Source organism: Syzygium oleosum, unplaced genomic scaffold (assembly GCF_021117445.2).
Source record: "Syzygium oleosum isolate NSW1041296 unplaced genomic scaffold, Sole_v2.1 Sole_v2.15, whole genome shotgun sequence".
NCBI classification, from domain to species: Eukaryota; Viridiplantae; Streptophyta; class Magnoliopsida; order Myrtales; family Myrtaceae; genus Syzygium; species Syzygium oleosum.
In genome coordinates this window covers 4,885,956-4,909,326 of record NW_026607499.1, presented here as the reverse complement: position 1 = coordinate 4,909,326, position 23,371 = coordinate 4,885,956, and the positions used below count along the sequence as shown (strand labels likewise).

Sequence of the window (23,371 nt, the reverse complement as noted above, 5' to 3'; positions counted from 1 at the left end):
AAAATAAAAAATAATCGAAAAATCTAAAATTTAAAAATTTCACATAATGTCTTAGAATACCTGTGGCCACCCAATTTGAGCGAAATTTAATTTTTTTTAGGTGCCAAAAAAAATTAAAAAAAGCAAAAAATTAAAATTTCAAAACTTCACAGAATGGCTTAGAATACCTGTGGCCACCAACTTTGAGCGAAATTTAATTTTTTTTAGATGCCAAAACAAATAAAAATAAGCAAAAAAACAAAAATTTCAAAACTTCACAGAATGGCTTAAAATACCTGTGGCCACCCACTTTGAGCGAAATTTTATTTTTTTTAGGTGGCTAAAAAAATAAAAAAAAAAGCAAAAATTTTAAAACTTCATAGAATGGCTTAGAATACCTGTGATCATCCACTTTGAGCGAAATTTAAATTTTTTTAGATGCCGAAAAAAATAAAAAAAATAAAAAATTTCAAAACTTCACATAATGGCTTAGAATACCTGTGGCCACCCACTTTGAGCGAAATTTAATTTTTTTTAGATGCAAAAAAAAATAAAAATAAACAAAAAAGTAAAAATTTCAAAACTTCACAGAATGGCTTAAAATACCTGTGGGCACCCACTTTGAACGAAATTTTATTTTTTTAGGTGCCTAAAAAAATAAAAAAAGCAAAAAATCAAAAATTTTAAAACTTCACAGAATGGCTTAGAATACCTGTGGCCATCCACTTTGAGCGAATTTTAAATTTTTTTAGGCGCCGAAAAATATAAAAAAAATAAAAAATTTCAAAACTTTACAGAATTGTTTAGAATACCTATGACCACCCACTTTGAGCGAAATTTAATTTTTTTAGGTGCCGGAAAAAAATAAAAATAAGAAAAAAAGCAAAAATTTCAAAACTTCACAGAATAGCTTAGAATACCTATGGCCACCAACTTTGAATGAAAATTTATTTTTTTTAGGTGCCGAAAAAAAGAAAAAAAAGCAAAAAATCAAAAATTTCAAAACTTCACAGAATGGCTTAGAATACATGTGGCCATCCACTTTGAGTGAAATTTAATTTTCTTTAGGTGACGAAAAAAAATTAAAAAATCAAAAAATAAAAAATACCATTTGAACACCTAAAAAAAATTAAATTTCACTCAAAGTGGGTGCCTAGAGCCATTCTAAGTCATTCTGTGAAGTTTTAAAATTTTTGATTTTTTTATGTTTTTTTTTTGGCACCTAAAAAAATTTAAATTTCACTCAAAGTGGGTGGTCACAGATATTCTACGTCATTCTGTGAAGTTTTGAAATTTTTGATTTTTTTCTTTTTTTTCACCTCAAAAATTAAAATTTCACTCAAAGTGGGTGGCCACAGTATTCTAAGCTATTCGTGAAGTTTTGAAATTTTTGAGTTTTTGAATATTTTTGGCACCTTAAAAATTTAAATTTCACTCAAAGTGGTGGCCACATGTATTCTAAACTATTCCATGAAGTTTTGAAATTTTTGATTTTTTGATTTTTTGCACCTAAAAAAATTTAAATTTCACTAAAAGTGGGTGGCACACAGTATATTTTAAGCCATTCTATGAAGTTTTGAAATTTTTAATTTTTTGATTTTCTTTGAAAAAATTCAACAAATTTCCTATTTTCCCGAAATCCGAATTTTTTTTATTTTTTGGAAATTGTGATGAATTTTTCTAGAATTTTTCAATTTTTTTTGAGATTTTTAGGAATTTTTTGGATTTTCTAATTATTTTTATTCCATTTTTAAAAAAATGGATTTTTGTTCCTAGAAATAGAATTTTGTGTTGTTTATCAAACGAATTTTTGTTTCAGGAAATAGAAATTTTATGCTGTTATCAAACGGGTTTCTGTTCCAGAAATGGAAATTTTTGGTCGTTATCAAACGGGTTTCTTTTCTCAAAAACTCATCCTGGAACCAGAAATAGAAAAAATTATTTCTGTTTCAGGAACTCATTCTGGAACAAAATGATTATCATTCGCTACCTAAGTATCCGAACTTTGTGGTTCGTGCATACTTGAGGAATCGATCCAATTATAATATAAGCAGCCGACTTAGTAAATTTGAGCTAATTGCAATTTTTTTATCGAAGGTTTCCACTTTATAACATAAATGGTTGTCAATCCATGATGATTAGAGAGAGAAGATATATTAAAGTCACGAGGAAATAAATATAGATTTATTTACACTCAGGCGGAGTCAAAACTGGTTAATCTTTCCTATATTCGACTGAGAAGCATTAGAGCACGTTTAAATTAATGGCGATATCATTAAACAAAAAAAAAATTGCTCTTGGCGATGTAAATCGAGGGAATAAAGATTGGATATTCAAAGCTTAACAGGTTTTAAACGCTTTGGCAACTTGCACGGTTTGTTTGTTCTTTAAAGCTTCGATTGTTTCGCGAAAAATGAATGATTTTGAAAATATTTTCTAAAAAAATGATCGATTATATTTCTTACGAAAATGAATGAACGAAAAATATTTTTATCGTCCACCAAGATGTTTAGACATAAAATATTGTCGATAATGGAAACATGTTTTATTGACTTATTATTTCAAACGGTACAAGTAATTAATTATATGAAAATATTTTTCAAAATATTCATTTCTGGTGAAATAAATGGAGCCTAAAAGTCAACTTAATTAACATTATTTCATTTTTATATGAATGCCAACGAGGGGCAATGGCAAATATAAGAAGGAAACTATCTTATCTTGGTATACGGAGAGAACGAGTTTCGATGATAAACGGGTCATTGGTCAAATTGCCGAACTTAATCGGTTCATTGACTTGCAGGATGTTTCATGAACTTCTAGATAGACGAGCTCTCTCGATCTAACCCGTCGGTTATCGAAGGAAAAAAAAAAAGAGAACCATCGTTTAAAGTTCTAATTCCCTCTCCGCAGGATATGTGACATAAAGGGTGAGTAAACACAAAGGTGAACCTTGATAAGAAATTTTTGCAGAAATACCTCTTTGTTTTACAACATCATGCTATTTCAGCGAGTTTACACGTTATATCAAACACTTCAAACACAAAATTAATCATTTCCACGAGTACTTCTCTTTCGATTTTCACCTTTTATTGCAAAATTTATCTTTTTTCATCGCATTTTATCCTAGATTGTTGAGGGAGATTAATGACATTAGACTAAGATTGTCATGGCTGGTCGTTAAAGCGTAGTTTCTTCGAGTTCCTTTGGGCCGTCTCGAACCGCTTCACAACATTAGACTATGTTGTTATTGGGTTTTTTAAAACTTTTTCGTGCAAAATAACGCATAGAGGATGAAATAGTCTTGGTAGATGAAAGGCGTTACAAAGGGCAAATATCTTCTATCTATAGAGATGTAAAAAGATTAGAGGATAAAAGAGAAGCAATTTACGAAGTTCGGCTTTCTCACTCGGCCTATCCTAACATTCCAGCTCTAACAACCCTAACGAAGTTAGAATTCACCAATGCAATTCTTAGATCTTTGACATGATTTACAGATGAAGTTGCCTCACCGTGAGGGACTACTATAGCTCGCTCTATAAGTACACACCGATTAATAAACTCGTTGTATTTTGGATCTTAAAGTCGTGACACGATTAATAAATGCGCAATGTTCCTGTCGGGCTAAATTTCATATGACGTGACTTTGATACTATATGAAATTGTATACACAAATCGATAGCCGAGTTTGGAAGAAAGCATTTCAAGTGATGAATACATTACACGTGATGTAATTGATCAATCACAAACGAGATACATGCATACATAGTAAAAAGCAGGACAAAATTCATAACGTGCCGGCAATAGATATTGGTGATCACACCACGACGTCTTCCCATGTCTATAACGTAAAATCGAGTCAGGAGTTCGGTTCGGCGAACCGCAGAATCGGTCTGACACGAGGCTCGTCGCGTTCGGCCCCGACGCATGAGCAAGAAGCCTGCACGGCCACTGAAGCATTTCGTCGAACAGCTGATCAACACTCATCGAACAAGCCCCTCTCGGCTTCGTCCCGCCGACGGCCACCCCACTAACCATCACCGTCCGCCAGTAGAAGCCACGGCCACGCTCTCTCGTCCACGTGGCACAGCGCCAGGAGCTACGTGTCACTCTTCGAAGCTCCCTCGTCGCCACTAAGCATCGTTCCTGCCCTACTACTGCTCCTTCCTCTTCAATCCCAAAACTGTAAATCATTCAGTCCCTGATCTGCCGGAAGACAAGAACAGATGCGCCGGTTTAAGTCCATCGCGTCTAGTTACTTGACCCTCCGCCGTAACCACCACCAACACGACCTCCAGAATGTCGGGTCGATGGCCTCCCGGCTCAGGACCCGGTCCGTGATCAGGTTCCGCGGCCCGGACACGATCAAGTTCCTCCAGGGCCTACTGACCAACGATGTGCGGCGGTTCGGCGAGACCCCTGGCGAGAAGGGTTCGAACCTGCCCACGCCCAACCAGCCCGTGCGCACGGTCCCTCCGATGTATGCTGCTCTGTTGACCCCTCAGGGGAGGTTCTTGTATGACCTGTTCCTGTACAGGCCCGCGAGGCCCGAAGAGAAGCTCGACAAGACCGGGTCCGGACCCGGGGCCGACGACGGGGAGCTCGAGCTGCTCGCGGACATGGATGCGCAGGTCTTGGACGAGGTTGTGCAGACATTCAAAAGGTGGGTCCGGTTGACAATTTCGAATCATCTGTCATGTTTATGGGGGTAATGTCTGAATTTGTGGATGGTTAGTGAAGGGAGGATGGAAATGTTTATGCGTGTTGGTGCGCCTGTTACTAGTTTTTCTCTTGGGAATAGTTTCCTGCCATTGCCCTTCAGTTTATCATCCAAACATGGCACAAAATCGGCTCTCTTAGCTGTTTTGTGTGGTTCTCTGGAGTCTTGGGATGCTGATAAATTCCGTTTGTTCCAATGTTTTAAAGGTCAATCTTTTGAAATGTCTGTGCAATTGCATTTGAAGTTTTGTAGTCAAGGAAGAACTCTGGACATGAATGCTATCTGGGTGATCAGAACAATTTCCAAACCTTCAATTGTCAGATATCCATGTCACGAGGCCTTCCTTTAGGTCGATAGCGGTTTTTTATATAGGACATGTACTTAAATGTCAAATCATGCCAGTTCTGTGATTGCAAGAACTACTCATAACTGCTATTTAATATGATAAGAGTGTTGCTCTCCAGTTTCACCACTCACGTAATAGCTGACCTTCGTCCCTCAAGATGATCTGACGCGCCATCCTTCTTTTGTTTTTGAACCTATGGTGTCTTTACCGATCGTTAGAAGTATCTGGTATCGTTGAGGTTGCTGCATTGCTGCAGATGAAGCTCCTATGCAGACACGAAGTTAGGTGCTTTACCCTGATCTTAGCCGTCAGATGTGGTCTATATTCAAGAGGAGGCAATTTTTAAGGTCTGAGGCACGCAATTCTTACAGAAGTTCAGCATAATAAAAAAAATGTGTCTTTTTTGATAAATCTTAGTGGGAAGATCTTGGTTTGATATCATTCTTGCCTCATTTGGTTCTCCAATTAATATGAAGTATAGTTTTTAGGCCAAGTGCATGCTGTAAAGTGGCAACTTTCTGCCGCTGTATATCAGGTTAGGATGATGAATTTTCGTTGATTAATATTTTTTCGCCCAATCTGGAAAGTGGAAACTCAATCACATAAAAGTGATCTTTAGAATCGCCTCCGACCTCTCTTTGACCTCTATTTAGTTCTTTCCGTAGGCAGTTTTCCTATGTCTCTGCATTCACATGCATGTGAAATGATTTGGTTATTGGTTTCTGGTAAATGGATGCTCTTCAATGGACATATTTAGTTCACCAGGAACTTTGGCCTTCCCAACAAAATAAAATGATGATTTTCCCTTGGACTCATCTGTACTGTTTCTCATTTTCCCGTCGCTGCAGATACCGATTGAGGGCAAAAGTAGATATTGAAAATGTGGCCCAAGATTTTTCTTGTTGGCAGCGTTACAGTGGTAACTTCTCTCACAAGTCCTCAAAAGCAGAGGAGCCAGATGCTGCTAGTGTTGGCTGGGGTGCTGGTGTTGACAAATCCGCCATGTCTGCTTCACAAGGAAATGAAAAAGGGTGGCAGTGGTTCAAAGATCCTAGATTAGACTCTCTGGGTTATAGAGGAATATTTCCATCTTCTTCAGAACGTTTGTGTTTCTTGTCCTTTCTCAATTTGGTTTCTCGCATGTCTTTTGTGTCATGGTGTTGAAAACTGGGCCAGCATCTTATGTTTCCCTGCACATACTCTTTTACGTAAGACTCTTAAGCTTCTTTCTTGTGTCTATTGCAGCTCCTTTGGTTGAAGCAGATAAAGAAACAGATGAAAAAAATTATTTTCTTCGGAGACTAGAGAAGGGGGTGGCAGAGGGCTCAACAGAGATTCCCAAAGGTTCATCATGTTTCCCAATCTCTAAATTGAGATGTAACAGTAGTGTTGAAATTTGTTAAGTTTCATGAGATATATAGAACCTTCTTGTCAGATGTTCGTTGCAAGATCCTTTTCAGTAACCACTTGAACATTTTTGGAGGCATTCAAAGTATCTGAAGAGATTTGTCTCTTCCCACATGATGATTCTCTTCATGGCACATAGTTAAACTTGGTGCTTTAGACCTTTAATTATGCAGCCGAAGCTGTTCTCTATGACTATATATTGCGGCCCCCCCTCTCTCTCGGCCATGTAATCTCTGATCATTAAACTATTACCAATGTAGGAGAGGCAATTCCACTAGAATACAATCTAGAAGGTCTTAATGCGATAAGCTTCGACAAGGGTTGCTATGTTGGGCAGGAATTGATTGCTCGAACCCATCACCGAGGTGTCATCCGCAAGCGTTTGCTCCCTTTGAAGTTCCTTGACGATGAAGGAAAAGGTAAATCTTCTGCCTATGTTTTTGTTACTTGTCCTTTTTTTTTTCATGCCAAGTATCTGATGGATCTCTGATGCTCCATGTTGATATAGAAGTAGAGCAGAAAGTTGCTCCTGGATCAGAAATCCTGCACGCTGCTTCTGGCAAGAAAATCGGAACAGTCACCACCACTCTGGGATGTCAAGGTCTTGGTCTATTACGGTTGGAAGAAGCTCTCAAAAAGTCCGGTTTGCTTACCATACTTGGGCAAGAGGATCTCAAGGTTGAGGCAGTTAAACCAGATTGGTGGCCTCCAGAATGGTTTCAAGAGCTTAAATGGCACAGTGCAGTTGCTTAAATTTTGTCGCGTAACTATCAACTCACTCTACACCCTGATGTTGGGAACAAACTGTGCTTTTAAAGCTGTTTCTGTTAGAAGGAGAAAGATCGTTCTGACAAATTGTGTAGCAGGATTGTAATTTAACACACAAAGTCCGAGTCAGAATAATTGCAAGGGAAATAGCAATGTTCAATCTTCAAGAGAAACAGAAGATTCAATTAACGAGCCAGTGTTACAACGAGTCACACTGGCTTCATCTTCATCATAAGTGATATCAGTCGATTCCTTTCTTCCTCAGATCATTTGGGTCGCCCTTGGAACTTGGAATGTGTCTAACATTGTGAATGCCCGGGATGTCTGAGAACTGCGGATCTGGTGTTCTCTGCACGTAGTGATAAGGGTCTTAATGAACAGTGTCCTTACATTAAAAAAAAAAAGTGATGCAGTTGAAGTTGGGTTGCCCTGAGATTTGCAGTGCATTGCCACGGTATCGTTATGCCATCTTTTCTTGGCCTCTAGACACGGGCTCGGAAAACTAGTTGTGCAAAGATGAGATGAATACGTGATCCTGGAAGATCATCAGATGCGCACATCGTTAAGGCCTCAGAAAAGTTAATGTTTCATTCTCAAGAAAGAGAAATTCGTTTTGGGCATCGTTTTATCTTCGAATGAACGAAGTCATCATGTCACCTAAATGGGAACGAGGGTTTGATTAGAGGGAGAAACAGCCTTCATGATCATCGGACAAGCCCAATAATAATGTCCAAGTCCATTTCCCAAAGGCCCGACACTGCAGAGGCAGAGCAGCAGCATGATTGATTGATTTGGGACACGGTTCCCCAAAACACCACTTGGCCAACACGCAGCTCACTTCCCCTAAAAGAGCAGCACTGTTCTCGAACTAGAAACCTCCCACATGATTCATAACTCCCATGTCATCCTGCGTCGCTTGCACTGTATCAGAACATCAAAGCATAAGGCTTGTGGGCAAGCAGCTTGCTATGCTGGCTTATGAAATTTTCATATGCATTTGCGTTTGCTCATACATATACCGGGTTGTTAATTTACAAGTAGCGTGTAGGTCACTGCCGTGTTTAATGTTTGTTTGTCTATACTTAAAATAATTTCATCGAAATCTAGAATATTATTTAAATGTCAATATCATGCGAAATGTACAAAAATTTAGACCAAATTCCCCGTAAAAAAACCCCAGATGTTACAATCACACGAAATGTATATAAATTTAGGCTTATTTCCCTTAAAAGAACCCATAAATTTTAGATCTAATCCCAATTTCATCACGAACTCTTCAATTTTCAGCTCAATCCCAAATCTGTCCACGTGTCAAGGATTGCCATTATCAAAGTGGATTTCGAATTAAAGTAAGAGTTTGTGAATTTCTTTCGGACAAAGAATGTTCATGACAGAAACGAGATCGCAACTAAAGTTTGCTTTTTTTTTGTCTGAAGAAAATTAGGCCTATAATTAACTTTTTGTTATTCGGTCCTCCTACACCAAAAGCAAGAATATATATTATAAATTATATATATATATATTAGTTTCCTCCCAAAAAAATTAGAACAGTTCTCCTCGCGAAGAAGAACCTCTCAAACCGGCGCTTCGTTCATTTTTCTTTATATCAATCTCTCTCTCTCTTCTTCTTCCTCCTCCGCCCGACCCCGAGAAGAGACGGCCAGGCCCCGAATCGGAGTCGGAGAAATGGGCAAGGACCTGACCGACGACCAAATCTCGTCCATGAAGGAGGCCTTCACCCTCTTCGACACCGACGGCGACGGCCGGATCGCCCCCTCGGAGCTCGGGATCCTCATGCGCTCCCTCGGCGGCAACCCCACCCAGGCCCAGCTCAAGTCCATCGTCGCCGGCGAGGGCCTCACCTCCCCCTTCGACTTCCCCCGCTTCCTCGACCTCATGTCCCGCCACCTCCGCGCCGAGCCCTTCGACCGCCAGCTCCGCGACGCCTTCCGGGTCCTCGACAAGGAGTCCACCGGCTACGTCTCCGTCGCCGATCTGCGCCACATCCTCACCAGCATCGGCGAGAAGCTCGAGCCCTCCGAGTTCGACGAGTGGATCCGGGAGGTCGAGGTCGGCCCCGACGGGAGGATCCGGTACGAGGATTTCATCGCCCGGATGGTCGCCAAGTGAGGGCGGCGCGAGTGGGTAAATTCCCCGAATTCGTGATGTTTGGGTCCTTTTTTGTGAACTCGTATTTCTTCCCCCTTTTCCCCCGTTTCTTCTATGCCAGGCGGTGGTTGTTCTCTTTGGGATTTGAAGATTGTGTTGGTTGTTGCTGTGCGATGTTCGATGTGGTAGAGTCGTTTGTCCCCTTCGTTTGTTTCCCTTTTTCGTCCTAATTTGGCTACTCTGTTGTTAATTTGTTCGATTAATGCATAGTGGTTTATCGTTGCGGGCACGACGCTGCGTTTATTTTTTCGCCAACGAATGCGGGTTTTTTCTTGTCGGGTCGGATCGTATTGCGAAGAGGAGTGCGGGTAGGGAAATGGGTGTATGAATGACAGGATACGATTTTCCCAGGACGAGCTAATCTGATGTTGGTTATATGTTTTGGGATCAATGGCGTCGCGTCGCATTCTTTCTTGGTCGATGAGGCGTCTCGGCATTGGGTCTTCCCTTGACAATTTTACTTGTGTCGTTGGCTGTTCTAGTTTGCGCAGCGGCTCGGCTTTGGTTTGTAGAATAATGTTTAAGTCTAGAGTTGACCATTTGTCATGGATGCAATGCAAGCGAGAAAGCGGTGAAGTGCAGCTTGCGGCATAAAAGTCGCGTGGTCCTTTTGGCAATTCTCTGTGTTTTATGTAGATTATGGGAACTGATGTGAGGTTCAATATTGCAAATGTGCCTTTTTTACTCTGTCCCTTCAGATGTTTTGCTTATGGTTTCAGTCTTGCTCTATCCAAAAGATGCTTCCTGTTTGTATATTTGAGCTTGGAATGAAAGACTCAAAGAAACCCAAGTTGGCAAATACCTCATACTCGACGTACTATTCTTTAACTTCTTTTATTGTTCTTTCTCCTGTAAGTTTAAGATGGGTGTCCCAAACTAAGTAATTGCTCCTTCAGGGCGTGATTCCGAATTCTATTTTGAAGGCAGTAGCCTAGATATGGAGCTGTATGGACTGTATTCAGGGGATCTTAGTGCCCTATCTCTGCTACTTTTATCATAGAGCTATGCTTTTAAATTGTTGCCGCTGTAGGGTGGGCGAGTGGCTGAATTTTTCTCCACGCGCACTATTACATTTCTAAATTCAGGGGATACCTAATCACCTTTCTCTGCTCCTTTTATTCTAGATCTATGTTTATAAAGTGTTGTCGCCATAGTGCGGGTGAGCGCGTGAAATTTTAATCTATACACGCTATTGCAGTAGGCAATTTATTGGTCATTCGGCTGTAAGATTCAGGTTATATACGAAAACTGGAGCTGTGTGCAGCGCAAGTTGTGACAACCATGAGCCGATTGGAAAACCTTGAAGCCAAGAATAGTCCTGCTTCGACTCGAAAATATTAAGAAACCTGTTTGACGGAACAAAACTGCAGCTGTCATGGGTTTGGTACTACATGCCCTCGGTTTACAATAAATGGTGCAAGTTGCATCTCCTGGAGGTTAATTAACACCTTGCTCTTGAATATGAGTATCGGTGAAATAGACCCAGCGAAATGATTTTCCACTCACGTGCGCTTGATTGTTGGCCTGTCAATTGTTCTTCCATGAAATCTTATTAGTAGCCATGAACTTATGCTGCTTCACTTGTTTAACGGATTTGTAGGGTCAGATGAACCTAATAATGTATTCTTGTTTGTTGGTGTGAGGCTTTCATAACAAATACAACATCGCATGAATGTTAATGGGTTGACAAGTCTGCCCAATGGATGAGGGAAGTGTCAAAATCAGGAGAATATGGCTTATCGGCTGTGTTTTCTGTATGAAGTTGATAGGGTTATCCCTTTTCCTTTAGTCGGCCTAACACAATCTGTGCCTGCTGCTGGAACGAGAACACACTTGCGGCTGTGTTAATTTTTCCCTTTTGGAGGTACCATAAATATCTTTCATGTTTTTTGTAGTGAAACCAACTCAAGCCATCTGAAGAGAATGGCTATAAAAATGGCGGTCATGTCCAGTTAGTCTTTGTAGGTAGTTTCCTATGAATAGGATGGGTTCTTCATAGGGTTACAGCATGTGTTGTTGCTTTGGTTTTTTTTTTTTTTTTTTGGTCGGTCCTACTCTATCTTTTGCTTTGGTTAGAGCCTGATATTTGGCAGCATACATTCAGCTCGGCCATTCGAATCGTTTGAATAGCATCTTGAAAGGAGAATAGCCCATCCGGTAAAATTAATTGGTTTTTTTTTTCTCTTTTTTTTGTATGATTTTGATTCTTTTAGCTATGAAATTCGACGGGTTAACCATCCATATCTTGAACAGACACCATGAAAACCCTAAATGCGTTTACTAGTCTTATTTACATATCACGCATAGTAATGCTTTTGCCAGTGATATTTCGCGTACGAATGCAAAGTCTACAAACTTTGGGACATGTTTCGTCACTTCCATGATCTTTCAATTTCTGACAATGCCACGAAGTATTACCATACCGATAAGTCATGGATTATGGCGAAAATTTTCCATTGCCACTTTCAGACTGTCTATCTCTGGAATGGACAATGATTCTGTCGATTCTGAAGAATTCAAGTTGAGACGTCCCGACAGATTCAACTAGTCCCGTGCACGAGCACAGCTCTGCAGTCCCCCAGCCCCTCATAATCGCATGGAATTGTAGAAGAGAATAAGACATCCGTTCGTTCCCAAGAGAGGCCAAAACACAAATTCCGCCAACTTGCCAACAAGAGCCCTGTCTGTCCATATTATACAAACAAGAATGTACGAAGCTTTCAAAATTTTACAGTCTTTACTTCCCAAGGCAAAAAGTCACGAAATGTACAATGACCAGAAAGAAATGCAATAAACAAAGAAGAATTGTCGACGTGTACTTCTACAGCTCTCAGCTTGTGGCAATGCACCACTCCATGAAAATGTATAGTCAAAAGCATCAAATTGAATATCAGTTGCTCAACAGCTCAAATTCAGCTTGACCCCATCCACAAACTTTTGCTGTTTTCTTCGACTCCCCTTGTGATGAATCTCTATTTCCGTACGCACCTTCGACACTGGTGCGCTGAAACTGAAACCCCGATTCTCCACGAAATCAACAAATGACAGCACACTGAAAGCTCGTGGCTTGAAACAAAGTAAGAACTGAAAACACTGGGGGGAAAAGAAGGTATGGCAGCTCCTCCATCACACCTCAAGTGGATCTGGTTCAGCTTCCTGATTTTCGTCAGTAGCGCGCTTTTCTTCAAAACTATGAGTTCCCATGGTCTCCTGTGCTGGATGTTCGTCTGTATTTTGCTCTTCTTCAAAATCATACGTCTCTGTCACTTCTTCATCTGGAGGAGATCGATTTTCGGAGGAAGGAGGAGGAGACTTTTCCTCGTTGTCCTTGGAAGGATCTCCATGTTGATTACTGCTGTCGCTGGCACTGACAGCTGTTGCAGCCTTGGCTCCTCGAACCAAGTCTGGCCGAGCTTCAACCCCAACTCGTCTGAGATGTAGCTGCCACAAGACGGTGAACGCAGTTAACAAAATCTTCATTCTTAAACTCTACACAAGGGGACAAGAGTAAACCAAACAAAAGCATTACTTTGTCGAATTTCACTACCTGAAGATGTAAGTTCACTTCATCTGGGCGGGAAAGGAATGGAAAGTCTCCTCCAGTTTTCAGTTGTGCTCTTCTTGCTTCGGGATACCTCTCAATTACTTGATCTTTGAGGTTTTGAGGAGTAGCACAATAGTCATTCGTCTTCATTGAGAAAGGATATGGCCACGAATGAGACAAATGCACAATCAGCAATATGTCTAGATGTCTTTGTAATTACAAGAGTGAAACAGTTAATCACCAATATGAATTTATGAATCTACAGCAAGCAGTACTACAAATTGTACAAGGTCAAAAGCACTTCCGCATAGCATTAAGCATCGCTTATTTTGTATGTGGCTAACTTTTAAAATAAAATGGCCTTCCTAGCAAAGTCCATTATCGAGGTCATCAGTTTATACCAAAACTTCACTATGTTCTTTGTTTACCAACTAAAACCATTCAGAATCACTTCCAAAGACAGCCTATGGGTTTTCCAAACTTTGTAATTGTTCCCGTATGGTTAAATCAGTTATGCTATAGATCAGTTTCTGCACTGTTTATAGCTTTATTTTCTTCTCAAACTTGAATTGCCTTTTGCAGTGAATTCCAGTCACGTGGCCTTATTTACAGATGAAAAAGAAACCCGCAACAGAATTAGAATGAGGTCTCAAGCAGCAGAAAGAAAGACAATTTTCATGTTTCCCTGCTTCTGATATGAGAGAGATTCTACAGAGAATCAATATATAACTTGTTAAAGCAAGGTCACTTACATCCATGATGGTGATAAATGAATCCGACAGCAGAAGAGATCCAACTGAAGCAGCATCAACCATCAAAGTTAACCTGGAGGCTAAGTCTTCCCTGGAGAGAGTCTCAACCTGTCAATTACCACATATTATTTGTGTTCAAATATCATCAAAACTAATCCACAGTAAGATGCCTGTTTTAGTTAACATTCGAGCGGCAGATTCAAGCGTCAAGACAGATGGGCAGGTAATTCATTAGAAGAATGTGACATCAAGTCTGTAAAAGTTAAATCAGGCAATGAGTGCCCATTATTCGCTTCCTCTAAAGCTTGCTTGTTGGTGAAGAAGTAATTTGAATGAAAATAAAACAAGGATGTACAAGCTGTTTTAATCTGCCGTCTTTGTAAAATAACATCCTACTTAAGATAGGGTCATGATGTCATGCGGACAACTAGAGAAATGGCCTTTGTGTACTATACCTGAGAGACGACAAAGTCCACAGAATCAGCAATGAATGGTTCATGAGGGCCATCACGAATCCCAGTTAATACATAGCGCTTAAGCAAAAAAGAAGGGGTCCAGCTAACACTGCGCAAGTCAATACCGGAGCGTCAACCAGCTGAATGTCAGATGCAGTATCAACTATCAAGTGCTTCCAAACTAAGAATTAAATCATAATCAAATAAGCAAAACTCTCCATATAGAAAAGAAAGCGTTTGTATGAGCTCCCAAGAACTCCTTAATCAAAAGATTAAAATGTAATTACAAAACCTAACATAGAGCTTCAAACGGGACATTCAATTTATCCTCCGAAGGCAGGACATGCAATTGGAGCAGGGCTGAGCCATTGCAACTGAAACGAGGAAAAGTTCTACCAGGAATGCTATTTCGCGGGTTTAGCACTCCAGCTAAGTGACTTGCAGATATATAGCCAAACTTAGTAACACCCGAACAAGAAATAATCTGAAATTTTTAGCAATTTCTCTAGTCAATTTCGGCATTTGCAGGATGGACATCCATAGTATTATCTGATTGAAAATGTAACCCGAAAAATTCATATTAAATGGAATGTCAGTGTATTCTTAATGCATGCGTGTCCTTATAAGGATCTCTACAGATAGAAGTGAAGGACAGCCATGAACGAAAAAAGAAATAAATGCTCAGGGCAATATCCACCAATCAAGAGAATCAAGATATCAAACATACATTGGAGCCCATGGCATTGCAGCAGCAAAGCTCTGCGTTTCCAAGAATGTATTGGATAAAATCAATGATCTGACCCGCCTGGGACGATGTTGAGCGAATAGTTGTGCTAGAAAGCCTCCCAGAGAGGTGCCATAAAGATGTATCTGTCAAAACCAAGCTAATGGGTTCACGGAACATCCTAAATATAATAAAGCTGTCAGTCAATAACCGACATAGAATGGATGAAGAAATACACTTTCAGATACACATTCAGCATTGCAGAATGAATCAAGGGGTGTGGTTACTTTGCACTAGAAACTTCATCCCTAAGCACAATCAGCCAAGTTATCCCAATAAAGTTTCATCATAAATGTAAATCACATCTAAAACAAGATATCTGAGAATGATGCCTATGAAGGACAACACTTTAAGAAATCATCTAACAGAATACCACAAAGGTAGCATCAAGCAGTCTTGAGCGTCACAAAAAATGTAAACAAGTGCCAACCAGATAGATAAAGTAATTCCAATTCCAAAAGGTACTTACATGATGAACGTCGATAGCATCCAAGAACTTTTCAAATGCCTGAATCCATTCGTGATGGTTCCAAACACGTGGAATATCAACAGAAATCACTCGATAACCCTGAAATTTTTCAAAATAGGCCAATTATGGATTACTCATGCTCTGTATCCTTGAAACAACACCAAAGGAATTTGTTGTGCAGTGACCAGTGAGTGGTCAAAGTGTAAGATATAAAAATGAATAGCAGATAACTAGAAATTTCTCATCATTGCTCATGTTGCAGTTGCTGAAAAATCTCTATAATACTGAAATAATTACCTTCATTGCCAATGACATGACCTGCTTGTAATAGACATCTGCCGTTCCTGCTGTGCCAGGAAGACAAATAAGCGGTGGCACCACTTTTGGACCAAAATCGTAATATCTCCATTGCTTTACGCCGATCTGGCAAAAAGAAAAAGACATCAGTTAGGTAGCTATGAAACAACATAATGCATGGAATTTTGCTGGAGCAAGCTGGAAGTTGGGGCTCAAGGGTGGCATCTAAACATGGCAACTTTAGCTAAGAGTATGAGGATAGCCAAGGTTCTTGTGAGGACTACACACGGCCACTTTAGCTTAGAGTATGAGGATAGCCAAGGTTCTTGTGAGGACTACAATAAACAATGGATAAGCTATATGAAAATTGACCAAAGGAGCAAATCAATACTCTTGACACTTTGAATTCGTGAATGTTGCATGAAACTATTTGAAGCATCAAGTTTTTCAACAAATTGTCAAAAGAAAAGAATTCCAGAATTTCCAATATAATCAACAGATAAAGGATATCCCGTAGCATAAAGCTACAAGATACACCACTGAATCAAAACTATCAAATGTTAACATTAATATGTAAAATCGGAAACGTGCAAGATGTCAAATACTCTATGGAACCTAGGGGCATGACATGCTACTGCATATCACGGAAGCAAGCAAATGCTGAAACCATTTTAAGTCATCGAAAATCCAGCATTACTCACTTGATATCTTTGTTGAACTTGAACCCAGATATGATGGTTAATGGTAAATATAACATTGGCCCTTATTTTTTCACCCGACAACTATGATTATAGTACAAAGTCACAGTGTAAGAACAACTAAACTCTACATGATATCATTATTGCAGAGGTCGCTGCCAAACACAAGATCGATTCACGACCAGGGCTTTATAGTCCTGTTGCAGGGTTGGCCCCTGCTCTTTTGGAATCTTTGCACTGAAAATTGCTTATCTAGATAAAAAAAAAAAAAAAAACAGCATAAACGTTGGAGATCAGAACCTGATATAATCAAACAGAACACAAAAAAGGGGGTTGATTTGAGCAACCAATTGGGTCAGCATCACATGGTTGATCTGTGAGCTTTTGAGCATACAGAGAACATAATGTAGCGACAGAATATTTCTTGCCAGAATTAACCATCTCACTGAAAGTCATTACTCTGTGAACACACCCAGTTCTTGGACCTAATCTTTACCACAGAGAAGAAACTGTAGAGCTCAGCCGGACTAATCGAGCAAGAAGCAACAACAAGCACAAGAATTCCATGTCACAATCAGTAAACCAAACGCAGCAAATCAAGAATTGACCAAATTGAAGGAAAAGAAGGGAACACAAATGCCAACATAAGCACACAGACGCGCGCGCACTAACACCACGAAGCTAATCCCACAAACCAACTACGACAATTCCAGAATGAGAAATTTAAATTCGAAATCGAGAGAGAGAGAGAGAGAGAGAGAGAGAGAGAGAGAGAGAGAGAGAGAGAGAGAGGCTCACGGGGATCTTGTGAAGAGGGACCTGAGACTTGAAGTGGACATAATCGCCGGGCGCCGAAGAGACGCCTTTCATGGCTCAACACCCCCGCGGTCGTCGTCGACGAAGACCCATCTATCGCGACATCGTGCGGAAAGCCGTCTCGTCACCGATTTCGCCGTTCAATCAATCATTGACGATGCCCGGATCGTTTCTTGGCGTCCAGTCGGACCGTTTCTGTTCGCAAAGCTCTCTCCTTTGCTTTTTCTCCTCCCAATTATTAATTCCACGGCTCGATCGATGAGTGGGAATTGACGAGAAGATCATGCGAGAGGGAGGGAGAGAGAGAGAGAGAGAGAGAGACAGCACGTGGGACGTGGATGGAGATGTAGGTGGAGGTGTGGAATCGATAAGCAGTCAATTGACGGAGCCCCTCTTCAACAGCTCGTCAGCGTTTCTTGTATTATCGGATATTCCATCCATCTCTTGTCCGAGCGAAGACCATTTTATAAAAAACATGAAAAACTAAGAACAAGAACGCCTGAATTTGCAGACCATGGCAGCACGTTCTCCAAAAGACCAACCTACCGTCCCAAGAAACCAGGCCCAACCAACTCCACTTCGAAAGCCCAGAAATGTCCCAACAGGCCCTCCCCGATTCAGCGAGCACCTCTCCCAGGTGTCGATGTCCCAAAGAAGATCCACCTGGGCAGAAACAGAGGACCCATGTCCCAGAACACAAACATGGCTCAGATCAACAAAGCTAGAACGCACCCTCCGTTCAGAATTAAGCTATCAACACCAAGTGCCGATATCCCAGGGCACTGACACAGCTCAGGATTTGATATCAACCAGCTAGATAGCCCTCCTTCTGTTAAGCCATAGAGCATTCTAATTTTGATCACAAATTCGACACGCTTAAACGACTCTGTCAGCCTGAGCTATCCGACTATCATGCAGGGCACCACTCTCTCTCCTTCCAAAGAAAAATAGATGGCTCCATTCCATGTCATTTTTAAGCAGTGTATTGGCTGAAAGCTTTTCCTTTTGGGGCTGGGCAACATCCGTTACATGGTTGATTTACCCGTGCCTATGGCTAGATCTTATGAAGTCATTGTCTAGATCCGTTCTTAAGATACTAGATTCTTCTTCATCAAATGACCAGACTTGAATGAGCTGGTTCGAGCCCAAAAAAAGATCCCGTTTGCTCAGACATGTCCAATTTATACTTTGGGTCGTCAGATCTATGATCAAGTCTACATAGAGCAAATGACATATTTGATTCTTTCGACCATTTTTACTTCATCACTTAAGTGTTAATTCACATTGAAATAATTTGTTAGCAAAGACTCGGAATGGGAGAGAAGCAAAATGAAAAGACTGTCTGTTTCGGCTGGAAATATTTTAGCATTTAGCAACTACACAGAATGGAGACTGTTCTTATTCTCTCTACCTAGCAAGATCACTAGATTAGTGATGTGCATTAATGGTCTTTCCATTTTCATCTTGTAATTTTTCGATATCTAGGGCATGTTTTTAATCTGGAAATCATTTCTTTCTACAATCATTCGAAACATCATTTGTTTAAGACAAAAAAAAAAGAAATTGGGTCGGATTGTTTAAGACAAAATTAAGATCATGAAAAGAGTGGGAAATTGTCACTTCATATATGAGATGTAGCTAATGCCTACTTTTAATGGCAAATGCAATGCATTCATGTTACAAGCTTGGAGGTATATAGACCACCTGGAGAGACAACATTACCATAGATATAGTATAATGCCAACACACAATTATTTATCTTGTAATATGCATATGAAGTATAAAGATCTTATAATACCTTTAGTAGAAAAAATTACATTGATCAACGTGGGGTCATATAAGTGGAATTTTAATCGCAAACTTATTATTGTATCGAGGAAAATTAAATTAAATTGTGAATATATGGCTCCCACTTGGCTAATTCCTTGTTGGATTAAGAATGCGATTACGATAAACCCAAGCTCACTTCGTTTAAGATGAATTGGTAATCTTGTGGTCTCTCGTACCCTGTCAGTGTTGTCGAAAATGCCGATAGCGGTCTTTTGATCAAACATCAGTTTAGAAATGAAACGAGTTAGTCTTCAACTTGAAATCTAGGGATGTCACGATTCGTTGATGGTTTTCATATGATATAGCCAGGATCTCACACTTAGAAATGTTACATTTGTTTCTCAACCTTATCCATCTCCATCGCACTTGTCCGAGTTGGCAATGACAGATTGCCAGAGTTCCTACGCATTTTATGATAATTGAGAGAAAGCATGATAAACGCGAATGAAAACTTAACCCCATACAGGAAATATTTCTAAGTTTTGAAATCTCTGTATGACCTATTCACTTGAGAAGAGTGCAAGAAAGCCAGGACTCTTGCAGCCCCCGCACCAGTCCAATGTGAAGCGAAAGGTAATGCGCAGAAGTCATATGCCATAAACTTGCTTCAATTGTGATACAAGCATAAGCCTCAGGTTTCTGCAAATATAACTGTGTGCGCGCAGCAGATGTGCTGTATCGATGTGCCTAGGAGGACAAGCTTGCGTCGGGACGTGTGATCGTTCAAGCTGCCCTTTGTCATGAACTCGTACATGAGCTGAGCTTGGTCATTTTCTCAACAAGATCCCAAGAGTTTGGGGAGGTTAGGGTGAGAGAGCCGTCCAGAATAATTTACCTCCGAGTGCAGAATATGAGCAAAACAAAGTTTTTACACAATGTAGATCAAATGATCATGATAATATCAACAAAACAGTAAACATCGTTGGAAACAAGAAATCCAAAACCCAAAGGCTGGACATCTTGAGTTGCTTTTCTAAAGATCTGCTGTAGACCTTGCACTAACTCAGGCACCAAAAATGAGGTCGGTTTTTGCCACTGACAGCATCCATTTAGCACCATGTAGCCAATTAAGCAATCTCTGTGACATAGAAACCATGTGATCTATCTAAAAGGGTGAAGCATAGACATCCCACTCAATGGCCCTTTCAGAAAAAAAAAACCTGCAAGCCGAGGCTGCGGTAATTCCTCTCAGTCACAGTACCAAATATCCTAGGATAGTCAATACCGAGAGCATTCAAGCACCGCTCCCACATGTATTCTTTTGTCTAGTGCTACTGCTGCAACCATTTTCACAGCCAATTGGTGTTCCATAACTTCTTCACTAGATTGAAAATGATGTAGCTGCGGTTAGATCTTGAAGTCAAAACTGCTGGTAAAGGCACCAGCTTTAATGTTTTAAGAAAGATATGCCTTACAAAACTAGGCAAGTTTTTTCCCCTGCTGGAAATCTTCCTTAATTTTGCTCAGCCTTGCTTGCTTGCCTTCTGATCAATTGAAAGCCAAATGCTTTTGCCATTTTGTGTTCCCAGTTTCAATATACATAGCAAGACTTTCTACAGTCCTAAAATGAACTGTTCCTCCAACGATTGATGGCTTTTTAGCTCACAAATAAATAGATCACGACTGTTTATCAAAAACTTTTTCATTGCTCATGTATTATAATAGCTTACCCGAAAATCACGGCAAAATGCATTGTTAATGGCGCATTGGACAATGGATCGATGTGCTACCTTAGACACTTCATCATGTGTACTGTGCCGTTTAATTTCACACGCATTGCATGTCTAGTAAGAACTGTACTAGTAGCAACGACAGATGATAAATGCGTGAAGGAAAAATCACATATTCACAGCATAGCATCAAAACGATCATTTTAAGAACCCATGGAGTAAGTTCTGCAAAAGAATGAAGGGTGGAGCATTGAACATCCATCCAAGGTCTAAGCATAATCTTCAAACTCGATGCTAAAGCTCCAGAGCGCACTGCTCGACAATGGAAAAAGATAACAAACGAAAGACAGTACGTCTGGTTTCATTTCTTTATCAGAAGAAAATGTGCATATAAATTCTGCTATGACCTTTTTGCACCAAAGCAGCGATGACACACAGAAGTCACAGGGTTGCAATACAAGCACGTCGAACAATTTCTGTTCTCAGATCCCACAGCTTCCCACCACCCATATCAAGCATGAAACCAAATACTTGTTAAACCATGACATTGCTTCATATTACCACACAAACAATCCTCATGATGCAGATCCCCTTAACCATGATTCACAAAGCAGAAAAATGACTATCTTATTGGAATTTGGAGGAAATTGCTTGAGATTAATAAAAGGGGTCAAATCAAAACCAATCAATACAGATGTAATTGATCGTCCATGGACTGTAAATTTTCTCATCTGCTATCGTGTCCCGAAAAAGAAAGAAAGAAGGATGTCTATTGTGGTTCAACACTTCTAATTTTTAACTGAAACAGCTCCGAATCCTCCACAAACAGCAACGCCATCTCAAAATGTCACCAAAGGTCTCCTCCTTGCACAATGTGTTACTGATTGCAGTGCAAAACTCGAGGCAAAGGATCAATCAAAATGTGAACTCACCAGTCATAAGATCACCAAAAAAATGCCATTCTATCGGCCAGACCCATAAAAGGAAAACCGTGATTAAGCGCAAAACTGGGGAGATTTCATGAGGAATACTTCTTCAAACCCGAATGATAGTTGAGGTACCACTTCACAAACTTCTTCAGTCCGGTTTCCAAATCCGTGGTAGGCTTATAGCCAAGTTCCCTCTGAGCCAAACTTATATTCGCGTGTGTAAACTTCACATCCCCATTTCTAGGCATTGGCAACAACTTTTTCTTGGCCTTCACCTTTAAAAGCTTCTCCAATATGCTCACAAGTTTTGTCACCGGCACTGGCGAAGTATTCCCCAAATTATAAACCCGCAACTGGGCCGAACCTTTCTTTGTCCCCCCACTCCCGGTACTCTTCTTTGCTGTATCCAAAGCCGCCAAACAACCCTCAACGACATCATCAATGTAAGTAAAGTCCCTAGCTACAGAACTATGCTGAGGCCCTTCAAAGATCTCAATTTGCTTCCTTTGCAATATATGCTGAGTGAAAAAGTAATAAGCCATGTCCGGCCGACCCCATGGGCCATAGACTGTGAAGAACCGCAAACCAGTGATCGACAGACCATAAATGTGATTATAAGTATGAGCAATTTCCTCACCGGCCTTCTTTGTTGCGGCATACAGACTCGCAGGCTGATCAGTCCTGTCTTTCTCAGAGAACGGCACCTTCGAGTTGAGGCCATAAACGGAGCTCGATGATGCCCACACAATTGCCGGCTGCGGATTCGCCGACTTGCACACTTCAAGCAAATTCACAAACCCTGCAATATTACTGTGCACATAAGATGCAGGATTTTTCATAGCATACCTCACACCGGCCTGTGCAGCTAAATGCATTACATGGGTAAATGCAACCATATTGAAAAGCTTCTCTAGAAGCTCTCTATCGTTGATATCTCCTTCAACTACAAAGACCCCAGCTTGACCAAGCAACGTCTGCCGTGCCCGCTTGAGCTCCACATCATAGTAATCATTGAAATTATCCAGCCCGACCACCCCGTCGCCGCGGCGCTTGAGGCCAAGAGACACGTGGGTCCCGACGAAGCCGGACGCGCCGGTGACCAGGACGGTGTGGCCGCCGCGCGCCCGCGTGCGAGCCGACGACCTGACCCGCCTCTCCCAATAGGACCCGCCCCAGGAGTCGCCGAGGATCCGCCGGGGCGGCGGCGACGCCGGCGGCGAGCAGAAGACGAAGAGGAAGACGAAGAGGACCAGGAACAGAGCCGACCCGACAGTGAACTTGAAGAGGGAGGACTGGAACCGCTGGCGGTGAATGTAGGCCGAGAACTTGTCGGGCTTCAGCTTCCCCGGCGTGGAGGGCGCGAGATCCAAGTGCGGGATCGTCTTCGACTGGGACATTGACGGAGCTCCGGATCAAAAGACCGGGTTTTTGGGTCGTGGGTCGTGATGAAAACGGATGGGTTCTCGTGGGAATCGTCTCAAATGTGCGATTGCTTGATGTTGGATTGCGAAGAAGCAACTATGGAGTCAAGCGCGCCTGCGCGTGCTTGACTCGATCTAGGAGTAAATTTGCAGAGTGGAAGGTGAGCATGGAGGAGAAGCCATGGAAGGTTTGAGGACGGATTGACCCACGAATTTCTTGGAAATTTGAATTCTAAAAGGGATATAGTCACAAATAACCTCTTATCTTTTGTTCAATATATAACGTGATTTATAAATTTTTAATTATTTTATATGAT

The 23,371-nt window shown here is 40.9% G+C and overlaps 4 protein-coding genes across 5 annotated transcripts; 2 read left to right on the top strand and 2 right to left on the bottom strand.

Annotated features, from left to right (window-relative positions):
• Nucleotides 1-3,778: 3,778 nt before the first annotated feature.
• On the top strand, nt 3,779-7,428 carry LOC115687773 (putative transferase At4g12130, mitochondrial). Its single transcript, XM_030613430.2, has 5 exons — nt 3,779-4,642; nt 5,894-6,147; nt 6,291-6,389; nt 6,713-6,871; nt 6,961-7,428. The coding sequence occupies exons 1-5, from the start codon at nt 4,206-4,208 to the stop codon at nt 7,203-7,205; spliced, it is 1,194 nt and encodes a 397-aa protein (XP_030469290.2). The 5' UTR covers nt 3,779-4,205; the 3' UTR covers nt 7,206-7,428.
• Nucleotides 7,429-8,825: 1,397 nt separating this feature from the next.
• Nucleotides 8,826-9,611, top strand: LOC115687836 (probable calcium-binding protein CML13). Its single transcript, XM_030613518.2, has one exon. The coding sequence runs from the start codon at nt 8,907-8,909 to the stop codon at nt 9,348-9,350; it is 444 nt and encodes a 147-aa protein (XP_030469378.1). The 5' UTR covers nt 8,826-8,906; the 3' UTR covers nt 9,351-9,611.
• Nucleotides 9,612-12,044: 2,433 nt separating this feature from the next.
• LOC115687822 (uncharacterized) lies at nt 12,045-17,656 on the bottom strand. Its single transcript, XM_030613503.2, has 8 exons — nt 17,187-17,656; nt 15,691-15,816; nt 15,394-15,492; nt 14,868-15,010; nt 14,141-14,249; nt 13,686-13,793; nt 12,937-13,077; nt 12,045-12,830 (listed from the first exon to the last, which is right to left on the bottom strand). The coding sequence occupies exons 1-8, from the start codon at nt 17,256-17,258 to the stop codon at nt 12,516-12,518; spliced, it is 1,113 nt and encodes a 370-aa protein (XP_030469363.2). The 5' UTR covers nt 17,259-17,656; the 3' UTR covers nt 12,045-12,515.
• A 3,684-nt stretch (nt 17,657-21,340) lies between these two features.
• Nucleotides 21,341-23,286, bottom strand: LOC115687793 (UDP-glucuronate 4-epimerase 3-like). Of its 2 annotated transcripts, XM_056318508.1 has the most exons (2): nt 22,271-23,286; nt 21,341-22,033 (listed from the first exon to the last, which is right to left on the bottom strand). In XM_056318508.1, the coding sequence occupies exons 1-2, from the start codon at nt 23,028-23,030 to the stop codon at nt 21,723-21,725; spliced, it is 1,071 nt and encodes a 356-aa protein (XP_056174483.1). In that variant the 5' UTR covers nt 23,031-23,286; the 3' UTR covers nt 21,341-21,722. The 2 variants fall into 2 exon arrangements, with proteins under 2 accessions (XP_056174483.1, XP_056174482.1); XM_056318507.1 differs by having other exon boundaries at nt 21,341-23,286.
• Between the last annotated feature and the right edge of the window lie 85 nt (nt 23,287-23,371).

What these genes read in the sequence shown, in the direction of transcription:
- LOC115687773 (XM_030613430.2), top strand. Translation starts at nt 4,206, where the DNA reads ATGCGCCGGTTTAAGTCCATCGCGTCTAGTTACTTGACCCTCCGCCGT. An exon ending in GTTGTGCAGACATTCAAAAG is followed by an intron (nt 4,643 to 5,893) that starts GTGGGTCCGGTT and finishes CCGTCGCTGCAG; the next exon opens with ATACCGATTGAGGGCAAAAG. An exon ending in CTCAACAGAGATTCCCAAAG is followed by an intron (nt 6,390 to 6,712) that starts GTTCATCATGTT and finishes TTACCAATGTAG; the next exon opens with GAGAGGCAATTCCACTAGAA.
- LOC115687836 (XM_030613518.2), top strand. Translation starts at nt 8,907, where the DNA reads ATGGGCAAGGACCTGACCGACGACCAAATCTCGTCCATGAAGGAGGCC.
- LOC115687822 (XM_030613503.2), bottom strand. Translation starts at nt 17,258, where the DNA reads ATGAAAGGCGTCTCTTCGGCGCCCGGCGATTATGTCCACTTCAAGTCT. An exon ending in ATGCTATCGACGTTCATCAT is followed by an intron (nt 15,011 to 15,393) that starts GTAAGTACCTTT and finishes TGGTTTTGACAG; the next exon opens with ATACATCTTTATGGCACCTC. An exon ending in GCAATGCCATGGGCTCCAAT is followed by an intron (nt 14,250 to 14,867) that starts GTATGTTTGATA and finishes TGACTTGCGCAG; the next exon opens with TGTTAGCTGGACCCCTTCTT.
- LOC115687793 (XM_056318507.1), bottom strand. Translation starts at nt 23,030, where the DNA reads ATGTCCCAGTCGAAGACGATCCCGCACTTGGATCTCGCGCCCTCCACG.